The 18,875-nt window shown below is 38.4% G+C and overlaps 1 protein-coding gene across 3 annotated transcripts in view; it reads left to right on the top strand.

The window, feature by feature from the left end:
* MSRB3 (methionine sulfoxide reductase B3) overlaps positions 1-18,875 on the top strand; it is a 175,049-nt gene that overhangs the window by 151,251 nt on the left and 4,923 nt on the right. For all 3 annotated transcript variants that reach the window (XM_027106930.1, XM_027106928.1, XM_027106929.1), the window contains one exon: positions 12,132-12,229. In XM_027106930.1, coding sequence (XP_026962731.1) covers positions 12,132-12,229 — 98 coding nt within the window. The remainder of the gene's footprint in view (positions 1-12,131; positions 12,230-18,875) is intronic.

The following is an 18,875-nucleotide window of genomic DNA, read 5'->3' on the forward strand; positions in this document are numbered from 1 at the left end:
CCTTACATTTAGGTCTTCAATCCAGTTTGAGCTTATTTTTGTGTATGGTGTTAGGGAGTGATCTAATCTCATACTTTTACATGTACTTGTCCAATTTTCCCAGCACCACTTATTGAAGAGGCTGTCCTTTCTCCACTGTACATTCCTGCCTCCTTTATCAAAGATAAGGTGACCATATGTGCATGGGTTTATCTCTGGGCTTTCTATCCTGTTCCATTGATCTATCTTTCTGTTATTGTGCCAGTACCACACTGTCTTGATTACTGTAGCTTTGTAGTATAGTCTGAAGTCAGGGAGCCTGATTCCTCCAGCTCCATTTTTCGTTCTCAAGATTGCTTTGGCTATTCGGGGTCTTTTGTGTTTCCATACAAATTGTGAAATTTTTTGTTCTAGTTCTGTGAAAAATGCCAGTGGTAGTTTGATAGGGATTGCATTGAATCTGTAGATTGCTTTGGGTAGTAGAGTCATTTTCACAATGTTGATTCTTCCAATCCAAGAACATGGTATATCTCTCCTTCTATTTGTATCATCTTTAATTTCTTTCATCAGTGTCTTATAGTTTTCTGCATACAGGTCTTTTGTGTCCTTAGGTAGGTTTATACTTAGATATTTTACTCTTTTTGTTGAAATGGTAAATGGGAGTGTTTTCTTGATTTCACTTTCAGATTTTTCATCATTAGTGTATAGGAATGCCAGAGATTTCTGTGCATTAATTTTGTATCCTGCTACTTTACCAAATTCATTGATTAGCTCTAGTAGTTTTCTGGTAGCATCTTTAGGATTCTCTATGTATAGTATCATGTCATCTGCAAACAGTGACAGCTTTACTTCTTCTTTTATGATTTGGATTCCTTTTATTTCCTTTTCTTCTCTTATTGCTGTGGCTAAAACTTCCAAAACTATGTTGAATAGTAGTGGTGAGAGTTGGCAACCTTGTCTTGTTCCTGATCTTAGTGGAAATGCTTTCAGTTTTTCACCATTGAGGATGATGTTGGCTGTGGGTTTGTCATATATGGCCTTTATTATGTTGAGGAAAGGTCCCTCTATGTCTACTTTCTGCAGGGTTTTTATCATAAATGGGTGTTGAATTTGTCAAAAGCTTTCTCTGCATCTATTGAGATGATCATATGGTTTTTCTCCTTCAGTTTGTTAATATGGTGTATCACGTTGATTGATTTGCGTATATTGAAGAATCCTTGCATTCCTGGGATAAACCCCACTTGATCATGGTGTATGATCCTTTTAATGTGCTGTTGGATTCTGTTTGCTAGTATTTTGTTGAGGATTTTTGCATCTATATTCATCAGTGATATTGGCCTGTACTTTTCTTTCTTTGTGACATCCTTGTCTGGTTTTGGTATCAAGGTGATGGTGGCCATGTAGAATGAGTTTGGGAGTGTTCCTCCCTCTGCTATATTTTGGAAGAGTTTGAGAAGGATAGGTGTTAGCTTTTCTCTAAGTGTTTGATAGAATTCGCCTGTGAAGCCATCTGGTCCTGGGCTTTTTTTTGTTGGAAGATTTTAAATCACAGTTTCAATTTCAGTGCTTGTGATTGGTCTGTTCATATTTTCTATTTGTTCCTGATTCAGTCTTGGCAGGTTGTGCATTTCTAAGAATTTGTCCATTTCTTCCAGGTTGTCCATTTTATTGGCATAGAGCTGCTTGTAGTAATCTCTCATGATCTTTTGTATTTCTGCAGTGTCAGTTGTTACTTCTCCTTTTTCATTTCTAATTGTATTGATTTGAGTCTTCTCCCTTTTTTTCTTGATGAGTCTGGCTAATGGTTTATCAATTTTGTTCATCTTCTCAAAGAACCAGCTTTTAGTTTTATTGATCTTTGCTGTTGTTTCCTTCATTTCTTTTTCATTTATTTCTGATGTGATTTTTATGATTTCTTTTCTTCTGCTAACTTTGGGGTTTTTTTGTTCTCTTTCTCTAATTGCTTGAGGTGCAAGGTTAGGTTGTTTATTCGAGATTTTCCTGTTTCTTAAGGTGGGCTTGTATTGCTATAAACTTCCCTCTTAGAACTGCTTTTGCTGCATCCCATAGGTTTTGGGCCGTCGTGTCTCCATTGTCATTTGTTTCTAGGAATTTTGTTATTTCCTCTTTGATTTCTTCAGTGATCACTTCATTATTCAGTAGTGTATTGTTTAGCCTCCATGTGTTTGTATTTTTTACAGATCTTTTCCTGTAATTGATATCTAGGCTCATAACATTGTGGTCGGAAAAGATACTTGATGCAATTTCAATTTTCTTAAATTTACCAAGGCTTGATTTGTGACCCAAGATATGATCTATCCTGGAGAATGTTCCATGAGCACTTGAGAAAAATGTGTATTCTGTTGTTTTTGGATGGAATGTCCTATAAATATCAATTAAGTCCATCTTGTTTAATGTATCATTTAAAGCTTGTGTTTCCTTATTTATTTTCATTTTGGATGATCTGTCCATTGGTGAAAGTGGGGTGTTAAAGTCCCCTACTATGAATGTGTTACTGTCGATTTCCCCTTTTATGGCTGTTAGTACTTGCCTTATGTATTGAGGTGCTCCTATGTTGGGTACATAAATACTTACAATTGTTATATCTTCTTCTTGGATCGATCCCTTGATCATTATGTAGTGTCCTTCTTTGTCTCTTCTAATAGTCTTTATTTCAAAGTCTATTTTGTCTGATATGAGAATTGCTACTCCAGCTTTCTTTTCATTTGCATTTGTATGGAATATCTTTTTCCATCCCCTTACTTTCAGTCTGTATGTGTCTCTAGGTCTGAAGTGGGTCTCTTGTAGAAAGCATATATAAGGGTCTTGTTTTTGTATCCATTCAGGCAATCTGTGTCTTTTGGTGGGAGCATTTAGTCCATTTACATTTAAGGTAATTATCGATATGTATGTTCCTATTCCCATTTTCTTAATTGTTTTGGGTTTGTTATTGTAGGTCTTTTCCTTCTCTTGTGTTTCTTGCCTAAAGAAGTTCCTTTAGCATTTGCTGTAAAGCTGGTTTGGTGGTACTGAACTCTCTCAGCTTTTGCTTGTCTGTAAAGGTTTTAATTTATCCATCAAATCTGAATGAGATCCTTGCTGGGTAGAGTAATCTTGGTTGCAGGTTTTTCTCCTTCATCACTTTAAATATGTCCTGCCAGTCCCTTCTGGCTTGCAGAGTTTCTGCTGAAAGATCAGCTGTTAACCTTATGGGGATTCCCTTGTGTGTTATTTGTTGTTTTTCCCTTGCTGCTTTTAATATGTTTTCTTTGTATTTAATTTTTGACAGTTTGATTAATATGTGTCTTGGCGTGTTTCTCCTTGAATTTGTCCTGTATGGGGCTCTCTGTGCTTCCTGGACTTGATTAACTATTTCCTTTCCCATATTAGGGAAGTTTTCAACTATAATCTCTTCAAATATTTTCTCAGTCCCTTTCTTTTTCTCTTCTTCTTCTGGAACCCCTATAATTCGAATGTTGGTGCGTTTAATGTTGTCCCAGAGGTCTCTGAGACTGTCCTCAGTTCTTTTCATTCTTTTTTCTTTATTCTGCTCTGCAGTAGTTATTTCCACTATTTTATCTTCCAGGTCACTTATCCGTTCTTCTGCCTCAGTTATGCTGCTATTGATCCCATCTAGAGTATTTTTAATTTCATTTATTGTGTTGTTCATCACTGTTTGTTTCATCTTTAGTTCTTCTAGGTCCTTGTTAAATGTTTCTTGCATTTTGTCTATTCTATTTCCAAGATTTTGGATCATCTTTACTATCATTTTTCTGAATTCTTTTTCAGGTAGACTGCCTATTTCCTCTTCATTTGTTAGGTCTGGTGGGTTTTTATCTTGCTCCTTCATCTGCTGTGTGTTTTTCTGTCTTCTCATTTTGCTTATCTTACTGTGTTTGGGGTCTTCTTTTCACAGGCTGCAGGTTCGTAGTTCCCGTTGTTTTTGGTGTCTGTCCCCAGTGGCTAAGGTTGGTTCAGTGGGTTGTGTAGGCTTCCTGGTTGAGGGGACTAGTTCCTGTGTTCCGGTGGATGAGGCTGGATCTTGTCTTTCTGGTGGGCAGGTCCACGTCTGGTGGTGTGTTTTGGGGTGTCTGTGGACTTATTATGATTTTGGGCAGCCTCTCTGCTAATGGGTGGGGTTGTGTTCCTGTCTTGCTAGTTGTTTGGCATAGGGTGTTCAGCACTGTAGCTTGCTGGTCGTTGAGTGAAGCTGGGTGCTGGTGGTGAGATGGAGATCTTTGGGAGATTTTTGCCGTTTGATATTATGTGGAGCTGGGAGGTCCAGTGTCCTGAAGTTGGCTCTCCCACCTCAGAGGCACAGCACTGACTCCTGGCTGCAGCACCAAGAGCCTTTCATCCACACGGCTCAGAATAAAAGGGAGAAAAAGTAAAAAGAAAGAAAGAAAGAAAGAAAGGAAGGAAGGAAGAGAGAGAGAGAGAGAAAGAAAGAATGGAGGGAGGGAGGGAGGCAAGGAGGAAGGAAGGAAGGAGGGAAGGAAGGAAGGAAAGAAAGAAAGAGAAGATAAAATAAAATAAAGTAAGATAAAATAAAATAAAGTTATTAAAATAAAAAATAATTATTAAGAAAAAAAATTTTTTTAAAGAAAGAAAACAAAACAAAGAAAATGGACGGATAGAACCCTAGGACAAATGGTGGAAGCAAAGCTATACAGACAAAATCTCACACAGAAGCATACACATGCACACTCACAAAAAAGAGGAAAAGGGGAAAAAATAATAAATCTTGCTCTCAAAGTCCACCTCCTCAATTTGGGATGATTCGTTGTCTATTCAGGTATTCCACAGATGCAGGGTACATCAAGTTGATTGTGGAGCTTTAATCCGCTGCTTCTGAGGCTGCTGGGAGAGATTTCCCTTTCTCTTCTTTGTTCTCACAGCTCCCAGGGCCCAGCTTTGGATTTGGCCCCACCTCTGTGTGTAGGTCGCCGGAGGGCGTCAGTACAGATATTTTTCACTCCACATATCTGAGATTCACTTGGTACATTAATTCATTAATGGCTCCTCCTGCTGGTGTTGGGGGGTCTCCTGCAGAGACGGGGGGGGTGGCTGTGGCTCACGGTGGGGACAAGGACACTGGCAGCAGAAGTTCTGGGAAGTGCTCCTTGGCGTGAGCCCTCCAAGAGTCTGTCGTTAGCCCCCCGAAGGCACTATTTTAAATGATTGGCAATACAGTGATGAACAAAACAAACTCCCTGCTCTTACTGAATTTACATTCTAGTTCAAGAGGCAGATGTTACCAAGCAAGGTTTTAAAAGAATATTACTATTCAAAAATTGGAAAGGGGAAGGGAGGGGAGACAGTGTAAGTATAAATCTTCATCATTCACAAGAAAGAATCATTTTATAGTTTATAAACAGCACTATCCAATGGTGGAAATGTTTTATATCTGGGGAAAATAATGGTGGAAATATTCTACATCTGTTATCTGTGTTGTCCAATATCGTCCCTATTAACTACATGTAACTGTTGAGAACTTGGACTGTGGTGAGTGTGACTAAGACACTGAAATTTAAATTTTATTTAATTTTAATTAATTTAAATTTAAATTGTGACATGTGGCTGGTAGCTACTGTATTGGACAGCACAGATTTAAATGAAGGAATCAAGAGATAGCAGCATATGCATATTTTTTAGAAATAAATGGAAAACTATTAAAAATGGTTGTCTACAAGGTGGGGAAAATTGAAAGGGAACATTTCACTGAGTCATCTTGCACTGTTTGATTTTCTACTACCTGCATGTATTTGGTTATTACTTAAACTTTTGGGTCTTTGAGGGGGAATAGAGAATCATCCTTTTAAAAATGAGATAAAAGTTACACTTGAAGTGTCAACTGAAGTGAATAACTGGGCAAGAATCAGAGCTCTAAGCTTCAAACAATTCTTGTTAGCAGGGGGTCTTCACAGAGAGTTTTATTATTTTGCGTGAGATAGCTAATAAAGTAAATATCGGTCGGTGAGGTTAACATATTCTGGCTTCAGAGAAACTAAAAGCTACAAATTTTGATGTATGGTCCTAGAATTATAGAGCTGTGAGAATTGCTATCCACACAAAATTATAGATGTGTAAGTCTCCAGCTTGTCTCACCAAAACCATGCTCAAACATATATCATCATTATTAAACCATCACTCAAGCCCGGGTGGCATTTGTTGTGCTCAAACTTATTTTGCATTTGAAGACAACAAAATATTTGTAATTACATTTCAATTAAATGAATTCTTGGTCATGTGTAGTTTCTGCTATGTTTTACTGATGGGTCATGTAGCCAATTTACTGGGGGTATTTTTATCTGGGGGTTGAGGGAGGGTGTAGGGGAAGGGGAAGCTGTATAGCAGTCCTTGTTAAATTAAGAGTAAGGGAATGAGGGCCACTTCTTCTAGACGTGGTACAGATGGAATTGGCTTCAACTTGTTTATAATCTGTTGTTAGTTTTAACAACTTGTTTTGAAGATTTTTGAGAGGAAGGAGGAAAAGCCTGGTATAGGGAGCTGAGAAAGTTTTTCTCAAGAGGCAGTTGGAGTGGAACATTTTAAATTTATGAACGCAACGCTACTTTTGGAGAGCTGTGTCACTATAAAATTCTGGGTTCAAGTAGACTCAGAGCAGCTTTATTAAGCTACATTATGAGTGAGAAGGAATAATTCCTTCTACTGCAATCTAAAAAAATCCATTCTAGTGTAGGTGGTAGCAAGCACCAAGGATCTACTATTAATCTCTTACTCTTATGTTCAGATTTGCTTCACGTTATACCAGCATATACCACATATACCAAGTTATGTCTGCTTATTAATTTGGCCTGATGGTTGGATAAAATTGAAGCAGAACTGTCGTATTCCAACTTGTCGGCATTAGGTGTAGTACCTATAGTTATTTGCTATTTAAAGATGAGAATTCTTAGAGAGGAGGACGTGTTTATTGAATATAAGTTATTTTTTGAAAGATACTTTAAATTTATTCCATATCATTTTTAGAGGATAAGTCCAAAGGGCAAAAATTAGAGGGAGACAGATTTCTAACAATTTGAACTCTTCAAAAATGGAATAGCCTTCTTGTGAATTAGTGAGTTTGCTTCTGTTTGGACATATTCAAGCAGATCACAGATGATTTTGTGCGAGAGATGTTGAAGGGGGACTTTACATCAGGCCAGATGATTTCTACCTTCCCTTCCAACTCCTAGGATTCTTAAGGTTCTCTAATTTTAGGTTCATGAGCTCAGTAAGAGTTATAATCATTATAACACTTCCAGACGATACTGGAAGCCTATTTCTCCATTGTCAAGCATTCAAATACATTTGGTGCTTTAATACAATGTATACAAAAACTGGTCTGAGTAAATAAAATCTCACACAATTATATTTTTTTCAAATTTAAGAGTTGTAAAAAGTTTAGTTCAGATCATATTTCTGCATATATATATGCGATAACTAATCCCAGCCCAAGAGCTAAAAATACAAAACTCTTATCGAAATCAGGTGTGCAATAAACAAATAAACTCATTCATTGCTTACCTGAAAGTCAAGGAAATGTGGCAAAGAAAACTATATATAACAAGCCAATATTACAGTCTGTCTACACAATAACTCATCTACTCCTTCCATCTTTATAAAGTGAAAAAATGAGTTTAAAATTTAAAGCAGAGACAAGATGTATTAACCCGTAAAAATGGTTCTTCAATTGTGTGCCTTTAAATTAATAGAAAAAAGAGAAACTTAGTATTAAAATAGATAAATTATATATCACTATGTTTATGTAGTAGTTGTAGCCAAGGTCCCTAAATAGAATATTGTCCAGTGGTGCCAAGGGGATCGTAATAGTATCAAGAAGTATTAGATTCAGATTTCAAGTTCTGGTTGAAAAAAAGATAATATGTTATTTGTTTTTAAACTAAGCTAAGCTCTTAAACTAAGCTCTTAAAATCAGAAATATTCTTTAACAGCCACCCTCCAGAGTTGAGGGGAGTTTTTGGAAAAAGGAGACAAAAAAGCATTGAGAAAGGTAACATTTTCTAGAGAACTCTGCTAATATTAGAATTAAATGTTTTAATTAGATAGTAATTTACTTGCTTTCTTGTACGTTGTGTCATCTTCTCTAGTTTGTGTTGTTATAGTTCTGCATGTGAAATAGCAAAAACATAGAATATAAGATATTCTTGATAATAATAGACTAAAAGGTACAGTTTATGTTCTTGGAAATAAAATGATAATCAGCCCATATCCAGCCTTTTCAAATAGAAACAAAGGGATGTACTGGGGGTAGGGTGAGTCAACGCTGTTTATACAGGTTTTCACATGACTTTTCTTTTAAAAAGTGTATGGAATACATCCAAAACAAATACTGTTTTGTTAGATGAGAAGACCAAAAGGGAAATCCTAGAGAAAGGAGGATGGATGATCTTTCTTTAATGTCAAAACTGACAAAAACACATCCCCTCCCCCGCACTTTGCTCAAGATAATTTTCTCAACAAGACCCAGATTGCTTCAAGTCTTTGCCTATCACCCTTTGAAGCACTTTCCTTATTATTAGGAGTGGGGGCAGGGTTTCCTTTGAGGATTTTTACAGCAGTGAAGAGTTCCTCCTTTAAATACTTTCACATGATGAGGGAATTCCGCTCTCAAAGTGCTGTCATCACTGTGGCTTCTCTGTCATAAGACAATTTATTCTTGGGTAAAGGTCCTTCTTAGTTTGTCAATAGGACTTACCTTTCCATTGGATTCTCTTTCTATAGAGCTTCTCTTTTTCTGAGAGATGTAGCAAAAGAACTCAACATTCTCCTTTGTTAACCTTATTGATGAAGTTGACCGTGATTCTCTTTTGAAATGTGTTCCATACAGGAGGTTATAGACTTCAACATGGCTCTCCTTGTCAATCTCCCACCAATTAAGACGTGGGTGACATATCCAATATTCCATCTTGAAAACTGTATTCCTTCTACAGTGCAAAGGGACACTATGAATTTTGGGATGTTTGGTGTCTCTTCCAGTGCTTTTTTTTTTTTTTTTTTTTTTGCGATACGCGGGCCTCTCACTGTTGTGGCCTCTCCCGTTGTGGAGCACAGGCTCCGGACGCGCAGGCTCAGCGGCCATGGCTTACGGGCCCAGCCGCTCCGCGGCATGTGGGATCTTCCTAGATCGGGGCATGAATCCATGTCCCCTGCATCGGCAGGCGGACTCTCAACCACTGCGCCACCAAGGAAGCCCTCTTCTAGTGTTTAAATAGCACCATGGTAAACAAGTAACTATTCAAGTGTCAAAACAGTTTTCTCAGAAACATTGAAATCTTTTGAGAACCTTTACTCCATGTCACCCCACATCACCCTGCTCAACTCTTGAATGTGGTCTTCTGGAAAATTTTATAAATATTTAATTCATGGATGCAAAATGTATAGCTGTATGGTTTCATAGCTCATTTGAAAGCAGTTCCTTTCCCTCCCCAAAATCTTTAGTAGGCAGTGATTCACAATTATTAGGAAAGAATTAGAATTAAGAAACCCCAAATAGAATTGACAGTTTTCTCAATATTATTGCCTAAGGGTGTACTTCTAAGTCTTCCTGGCTGTTTTAGATAAATGAATAAAAAACTTGTCTATATCCCAAGCTACATTACATGATTTATATCATTACTCTTGGACTTTCCTTTGAACAGTTTGGTCTTTAGAAAGTGAGAGAATAGGTATTGTCGGGTACATTCAGTATCGGTTTCCACCTAGAAGCTCTTAAGTGCAACAGTGTATCTATCAACTAATCCAGACTGGCCGTAAACATAATTCTTAAAACCTTCAGCTTCCTTCCTACCAGAGTGTTCAAATGATTGACCTCTCAGCCTTTCACTGAGGAAAAAAGTGGAACATAAGAAGAGAGCCCTAGACTAAGTCAGAATACTCAGATTCTATTTTTGGCTCTGCCACTTCCTGCCTGAGTAACATTGGCAAGTAACTTGTCCCTCTGCTCCCCCATCCCTCTCCCCCAAAAACCCGGTAAAGTGAGTGACCTAGATGATCGTCAATGTGTTTTTACTACCTCAAATAAATAATAAGGTTATTTCACCTACATAGAGAGGCTTAATTATAGTAAATGAGCCAAAACGGAAAGTCCAGTGAGAAAGTAGCATTGATATTCCTTAATCTGGTCTTGTAAAGAAGGAGTATGATTATATTCTTTCCTTCTTCTATGGGACTCTGTGGTGTGCTGTAATTATTCATCCCACTTTCTTATTTAAGGTTAGTGGAAAATCCGTTTAATAAACATTTCAGCTGTGCCTTTGTGCTGTACACCATGGTAGGCTGTGAGTATACTCAGGTCAGCGCTTTCAAAATGTTCACCAGCTAAGCAGGGAGAAAGCATGAAAACAAATCACAAATCTACTGTGATGAATAGAACAAGATAAGTATACCTAAGATGCAGAGGTAGCATGGGAAATACACATATATTTCTCCGTACCTATTTTAAATTCTAGAAATAGGAAAATGTGGATGTGGTGGAGGGAGGGAGGTCGCTTTAGGGTAAACTTAAAATAAAAACAAAAACTCCTAACTCTTTACCTGTTTACTACTGAATCAAATATGTCCCGTCATAATATTAGTTGCTATAAACTGTAGTCAAATGAGTTAAGACATGGGAGCTTTAAAAAACAAAAACAGAAACAGAATGTTCTCTTTCTTTTCATGGATAAATTAGTTTTCAACGTCTTGAAGCATCACCACCAAATTTCTCTTTATCAATGGGTACTTCTGTCATTGAACAAAGAAGAGCACTTCAATGTATCAAGTAATCGTTAAAAACCAAATACTATAAGCCAGACTATATTCAGATTCTCTTTGGAATTTAGAAAATGGGGAGAAACAGGTTTTCTTAAGGATACTGATGTTTCTTAGCATAATTAAGTTTTGTGGAATATTATCTTATATAGACAGAGTTAAGGTTTTCCTGGTGATTTGTAGCAATCTCGAAGTCAAATCAAAGAATTGGAAAGTGTTTAAACTCTGGGTGTTAAATCTAGCACTACCAAAGCTATGTTGTTGCATAAGGGGGGGAAGGGGAGCTTGGGGGAGTTTAGTGTAAAAACTTGGCCTGAGCTAATTTGTTTTGTTTGAAACTGGAAATCATATTGTGGAAATTTGCATTCCGTTTTCTTTCAAAAGGTGTATTAACACAAGGCACTCAGTTTTTAAAGGGCTTCCTCCTTTCTATAGGAAAAATTTGGCTTCTGAAAAAGGAAAAAAATTGCACAAGCAATTCAGCAACATTGCACCTCTTTCATCATTTTGAGGATACAGGCTTCAACTCAGTTACTCCAGACATATTTTCTGGAAACATGTAAAAACATGCCCATAAGTACTGAACATAAAACCTGACTGTATACCCATAAACATGTGTACAGTCTTATGATCTACTTACCACTGGGTTTCTTAAAGCCATGTGCATATTTAAAAAATCACTAGACTAAATGAAAATTGGAACAAGATGCTATTTGAGAGAAGGCGCTACCCAGAGATGCCTGAGGAACACTGCTCTGAGACTCTCCTATGAAGTAAGCAAGCCTCTTGCCCATCAATAGATAGAACCTATGCTTTCCAGATAACCCCTATCCTGAGGAATTAGATTAAGATGGAAAAAACAGAATTAACAAAATATATTTTAACTATCCAAACTGAGTACTAAAAAAACATGGTTCCTAAAGAAGCATGGAATAGTTGAAAAATTAACAGCCAGACCAGTTGGATTGTGTTTTGGAAAACATCACACTGTAAAACTCACTGTGCTTCAGGACCGTGCCCAGTGACTCTGAAGATAAGAGAGAGAAGAGGAAATGGTGATAGAGAGCTTTATAAGTTCAGGGATGCGCTAAAAAAACTACTGGAAGGTCTAAGAGAGTCTCATGAAACATAAAATCCCAATACAACTGTAATCTGAATGTGAGGAAAAGGTTATTCTTAAAAAAAATAGTTGCATTCTTGCAAAATATATTAACCTTGAGTCTTCGACCTTTTCTTTTTCAGGTTGAAAAAGTTAAGCATGATTCATATACTAAAGATTTCCATTCTATGCTTAGTATTTCTTTTAAAATTGCCTTCTAACCCAAGGATGTGTCTCTCTCTCCTCTGTTTTGGTTCTTGTGCTTGCTCTGTCCCAGGTTGGCCTTCATTCCACGATGTGATCAGTTCTGATGCAGTCACATTCACAGATGACTTTTCCTATGGGATGCACAGGGTGGAAACCAGCTGCTCTCAGGTGAGTTAATCCCACCTGAAAATCCAAAATGATGCTCACTCTGCAATGCAAGCACTTTCAAGACTCCTGGTTGTACTAAATATAGCAACTAAGGCCAAGTGACCCATCACAAAAGGGACAAACACAATGAAGTCTCTATCAAGTCCTAATGACATCTCAGTCTTGAGGAGTTTAGCAAGTCAACTTAAATGTCAGTCATTGGCTTCAACACTATTAAACAAAATCATTGGTAGGAAAAATCATCTTCAGTTGACTTAATACAGTGGGGAATGGGTCATTCTTAGGGCATGTGAAGATTTCATCACATGGCCTCACATAATCTGTTCACATAATCCCCCTCTCCCTGCAGTTCTGTGCACTCACTGTTCAGTTATAATACCTCTAATGGTAATGATCCCAACATGGTCAACAAAGACCCCAGAAACAGCTCTCCTTGGGTGGATGTGAGGAGGGAGGTTGGAGAGCAGCAGAAGGAAGAGGAAGTTCAGTGGTGGGCTGTATGGGAGCAGAGAGGGAATGTGTGATAAGGTAATTCCTTCTCTACTTCTCCTAGGAATAGGCCTATCCTCATTTACAAGGATGTTCTAGTTAGTTCCTTCCACCCTGCTCTGACTGAATTAGTGCTGGATCTAAGGGGGAAAATGAACGTGTGTTGAGCAGAAGGCAAAAATATAGTTAATCTGTCATCCCAATCAAGAAATTTGAACTTTTGGGGGTTTTGTGCTTAAGCCCAGAGACATAGCCAGAACCTTCTAGTTCTAGAGCAGCTGCACGTTAGATAGTCTCTTCTAGTTCTCTAGAACTAGGGCAACTGCACATTTTATTCTAGAGTAGGTAGTCCTGCCCTAATTTGCTTTAAATAAGTGAAATATAAAGTCTGAGTATTGTGGCACTGGAACTCATTGATACTACAGAGTGTTTTGTTGGGGGCTGTCTCTTGTACAGTACCTATCAGAGGCAGAGGGGACACAATCAGGCAGCTGTGATAGCAAAGGGATTGCCACGTGGGCCTCCCTCAGCATTCTTCCACCTGACCGTTAACCCCCTTCATCAGGCACATGAGCTTTAGGGAGTAGGTAGCATATTTACTACCAAGTAGGGAAGGAGATTGGTTTGAACCTAACCACCTGATGAATTCCTGTTTTATTTTTTTAAAATAAGGTTGGCAAGTTAACTGTCTTCTGAGTATGAGGACCGCTCCCTCCCTTGAAAAGCAGGCTTTATATTTTATCCAAGTCACATTTTCAGTTCACTCTTGCTTCTCAGATCTGAGTCTGAGCAAGATGGTGGTACTTTTTGATCCTGGGTCTCACCCCCAGAGATTCTAATTTAATTGGTTTGGGTGAGGCCTGAACGTCAACATTCTTAAAAACTCCCCTGGTAAATGTTCACAATAACCTTATGACTAGATAATGTTATTCTCTCTCATTTTACACTTGAGAAAATGGAGGCACAAGGAGTGCAATTACACTTGTGTAGATATTCATAGATTGATCTGAGACTTGAATTTGGGCAGTTAGCTCCAGAGCTCTTTACGGTGCTCAGTTGGATAAATAAGTAGATAGAGGGGAGGTAGGTAGGTAGGTAGGCAGATAGATAGATAGATACATGTACCACAAAGAGTCATATTGAAATAAGAAAAAAAATAAAAAACCCAAATCCTCTGATCCCTCAGCAGTTAAATTCAATTCAGTTTTGGATTCAACTGAATTTTTATTATAACTGCCACAGAAGCAAATTGTGAATATCTACCCAGGAATCTAAAATACTTGACAAAAAAGTGAGGTTGGATGGTACACAGTAATTTGTAACTGAGGTACATAGTACTTAGTAAACCTCTCTTAAGGCTAATGGTTGTTTTTTTTCTTTCTTTGTTTAACCTGCCTTAAGGGCTGTTATATGACTGCTACTTTCCTCTTCACTCAGAACCCACTTTCAAACATTGAGTTCTATGAAAATCAGATAAAAAAGGGACAGAAAAGATGGGGCATAAGATAATACCTTTCATTCAGGCCCTACTCTGATGTCTTTGTGACTAATTGTTATAATTCACAGTTAGAATATACTTCCTCCTTTCTCTGTGCCAGCCACTGAGGTAACACCAGTAGGAGTCAAGACAAGACCATTAGGAAAATGTCCTACAGTGACCAGAGGAATGAAACCCACAGACTGTGCCCAAATTAGGCAACACTCATAGCAGATACCAAGCTAACCCAAGCATAGCTCTCAGCCCTTTGGTTAAAGGCCTAGGTGACTGTTAACTATTCTTTGGTCCTTTCCTAACAGTTGCGTGAAGAACTAACACTGACTGACCTACTCCATTTCAGCTTCTTTTTCCACCACTTTTATTTCTCACATTAGAAAGTGACCCTTTCTTAAATAAAACTCTTAAATTTAAAGAGAAGAGGGAGGGATATTTGTTCCACTTCTTTCTTAAATTTAAAGAGAAGAGAGAGGGAAATTTGTTCCATGAACGCATGTGTAAACAGGCATGCTTTGAGAAGTAAGTACCATGTGGAAAATAATTGGGTTCCAGCCCCAAAGAATATGTTTGCTGGACTCTTTCCTGTGTGGACAGAGTGGACATGTCTGCCCCACAGTGCACTAAGAGCTCACTAAGCTAAAGTGTTCCGGGTGTCTTTCCTTTCAGTTTCTTTGTCTTCTAATTTGTGTTTGACACAGACATTTATTTTCCTCTTGTATTACATTTTTCTTTAGTTTTCTCTTGTCCATTTTCTCATTCATCCTTTTTATCTTGACTCGAGGGAAAAAAACTGATTTAATGGTTTCCATACTAGAGTAACCACTTGTATCTTATTTCCTAGTTTCTCACCCTTAACACTATTTTTCATTATCAGTTTATCTTCTTTTACCTTCTATTCTTTCAGTTTAGGAAGTCTCTTCTCCTACATGCAACTTCTCCCATCTTTTTTTTTTTTTTTTTTTTTTAAACTTTTGGATGGTGACATGGTATGGCAAAATTGTCTGGTTTGCTTCTCCTCTTTCTAAAATTCTTGTTGTATTTTGAATTCACATGGTTTGTCCTTTTTCTGGACTGCATTGCATGAAAGGGGTTTGTGTTATAAAGAATCCATTAGATGTTTTCAGTATCTTAGAGACATTCTCAGTTGGACATGGTATGTGGAATGCTTCTTTCTTATGGTAAAGATGGAGCATCTAAACACGTAGACCCTTTTACTGCCAACTTACACAAATAAACTGAGCTTCTGTGGATGGAACCAGTAGACTCAACCTGCTTGCCTGGCAATATGGCGATTTTTTTTTTTGGTGTATGGGTCTCTAATTCTTGCCTTAGTGCTTAGGATTCCTCTCCTTCTCCTTCTCCCCTCCCCCATCCTCCCTTCTCCTCCTCCCCTGCCCCTTCTTCTTCATTGTGATATGGATCACACCATGCAGTGAATTAGGCCTCATGTTTGGGTAAGAATTATAAACACATTGGGAGCCGTACCTACCACCTCATTATACTACACTGTAGTTTCTCCATGTGTCCAGTGACTTCTTCTTCCTTTTTTTTTTTTTTTTAATTTTTTAAATTTATCTTTGGCTGAGTTGGGTCTTCGTTGCTGCGCACGGGCTCTCTCTAGTTGCGGGAATGGGGGCTACTCTTCGTTGTGGTGCGCAGGCTTCTCATTGCAGTGGCTCTCCACTTTGGTGGGCGTATGTATCTTCCCCCTGGCTGTAGCAATTTCCTAACAATTTCCAGTTATAAAGAATTTTTCTTAATTTCGTTTAATTCACATTTTTAGTTAGCGATAAAATATATTGCTTCTATTCCACTTTCACTGACAACTATGAGTAATTGCTTGACAGCTTCTTCCTAAGCCTCCAACCCCAGCCTGTTAGGCAACACTGTCAGGAATTTAAATTCAGTGCAAAGAGGTAAGATTTGCATGGTTTAAGCTGTAGTTCAGTGAAGTAAGTCTCTCCTGGAAATAATTGGGGGATTCTTCCTTCTTTAGATCAAAATTCTACATCTGCAGCAAATGGGAGACCAATAAATCACTTAACTTTTTGTAATAATCTTTGAGGAAGAACCCTGAGTTTACCCAAGTTGGACTCTATTTATGACTGCAGCTATTACTGCTTGAATCTATGGTAGAGTCCCTTAAGTTTGTTTTAGATCCTTATTAATTTGTTCTAAGTCAGCCAAATCAACAGAAAGGTAAATATCCACCAATACAAAGTATTTTTCAAGAGTTAAACAGTTTTTGGGCTTCCCTGGTGGCGGAGTGGTTAAGAATCCGCCTGCCAGTTCAGCGGACACTGGTTTGAGCCCTGGTCCAGGAAGATCCTACATGCCGCGGAGCAACTAAGCCCGTGTGCCACAACTACTGAGCCCGTGTGCCACAACTACTGAAGCTTGCATGCCTAGAACCCGTGCTCCACAACAAGAGAAGCCACTGAATAAGAAGCCTGCTCACTGCAACAAAGAGTAGCCCCTGCTCACCACAACTAGAGAAAGCCGCGCGCAGCAACAAAGACCCAATGCAGCCCAAAATAAATAATAAATAAATAAAATTTAAAAAAGAGTTAAGCAGTTTTTGGTAAAACCCCAAACCTTATTAATCTTTTGCAGATGACAACTCATATATTGCTGATGATTAAAGACACCCATGTGTTACAATAGGATTTCAGACTCACAGCCCCTCTTTTTCTTGATCTTTCAGTAAAATCATAATGCTAAACTGGTGACTTCACAATCATTTCCTTGGCAAAAGATTAATATCACAAGCACAGAGGAAAAGAGCCCTACTTACACACAAGTGTCTTTGATAACGATGGGAGAAAACAGGATACTACTGGCAAAGTAAATTGCTTTCCTTCTTAAAACTCTTTTCTCCTTCCCATCCTGCCCCATGTGCCCAAGTGTAAAAGCCCTGCTTTGAAACTGCTTCATCTTGTAGATCAAACACTTAAGAGAAAATGATAATAATAAAACCCCAAACATCCTAGGAGTAGCTGGGAGAAAACCTTCCAGGACAGTTGGAAATATATCAGTGCAGAAATATGTAACTGTGTTGAATGCACTATTTGTGTTTCTCATGCACACAATTAAGAATTGCAGTCAGATTTTAAGGAATTATGTTAAATTTGATGCTCAATCACTTTTCTTTTTTTTGAGGGGGGTCCTTTCCCTTGGTTCTCTACAGGTTCTTTAGTTGCCAGTTTTTCTGAGTGAGAGGCTTAGGTGATAAAGGATTCCCATGGGAATTTAAATTATTTCTTTTGAACGATGCTTATCTCATGCTTCCTCAGAATAAGAGCTGGAAGATTCAGTCATAGTTTGTATTTTACCTGTAAAAGAAAGAAATACATAACCATTTTAAAACAACTTTCAAAATGCACACCAAAGATCATACCCGGAAATAAATCATTAACAGCAGGTTTCAGAGATTTCTTCATTGGGCAGCCAGTTTGTTTCAGTTACAACCAGGTGTGCTGAGGGATCCCAGCACACTGCCAGCTGGCTGGGGCCGGGACGCGGAGCTCCCAGGTGGCTAAAGAAACAGTGCATCTGTGACAACTTTCGTTCATCACCGTAGCCTTCCACCAGGGTTAGAAGCTGGAAAGAATGGGCTCCATGGGTGTTCCCCTCAGGGAGGAGCCTTCAGGGCTTGTGCACTTTTAAAAGAAACCAGGTACTGTTCTTTTATGGGAGGCTAGGTGCTCCTGGGAGGAAGCAGAAATGGTACTGTGTGGTTAGGCTTCCTTCAGACAAACGGCCTTACAACTTTGTAGGCAACCGGATGGGCATGTATGTGGTGGCACAGATCTAAATGAACACCTTGCTCCTCCCTCAGTTAGGTGAGCCTGAAGTGAATCTTCCAGAACACCTTGTGCAAGCATGATGAAGCTATCACTATTGTTTTTAGGGGACCATTACCATTTCTGAGGGTTTCCCTACCCCATCACCAACGCAGATACTTATTTACCAATGATCTTTGTTGCCTTTTCCCCACTATAATTCTTCTTCCTCATCCCGCTCCCTTTTTCTGTTGCCTGGGTCTAGAATCTGTGTTTTTCTTATTGAAATGACTTGTTTCATTGATTCAAATGAAACTGCAGGCCGATAACCAACTCAGTCCAACAGATTAAATTACTCTAATTTGGATTTTTTTTTTAATGATTTGGGAAATGAATGATTTGGAAAATACATACTACAAAATGGCTTCAAGTATACCATTGCTATGCTTTATCTTTGTAGTAAGGTAAAGAGAACTGTTTTCTAAATATGCTCAAGATGATTAATAAAGGCAATATCATTTATTTTTGCCCAGATAGCTGTATTCTCTCATTAAAAAAAAAGAAAAACCAAAAAAACTATCTGAGGCTTTTATGTGAAAACGCCACCTCTCAGATGCCAGGTGATTGAAGAGCCGGAGCTGCACATGAGATCAATAAATGTGCACACGTGCTGGTCACCGAGAGCACCAGTTCCTGTTGGCCTGCACGCTGACTCTTTTGGCAGGCAGAAGTAGGTGCTTTCCTGTGTCCACTGGGTAAGCATGTGTATTTTTACTGGTGCATCTTAGCTGCTGATGCCTGAAAATTTGGTCTCCATTGTTTATAGAAAGGGAAAGCAATCTGAGCTGTCAGCCTTGATATTACCTAAACCTGCATAAAA

This window comes from Aethalodelphis obliquidens, unplaced genomic scaffold (genome assembly GCF_003676395.1).
Source record: "Aethalodelphis obliquidens isolate GAN/ISIS:26980383/991018 unplaced genomic scaffold, ASM367639v1 scaffold8, whole genome shotgun sequence".
Classification (NCBI taxonomy): domain Eukaryota; kingdom Metazoa; phylum Chordata; class Mammalia; order Artiodactyla; family Delphinidae; genus Aethalodelphis; species Aethalodelphis obliquidens.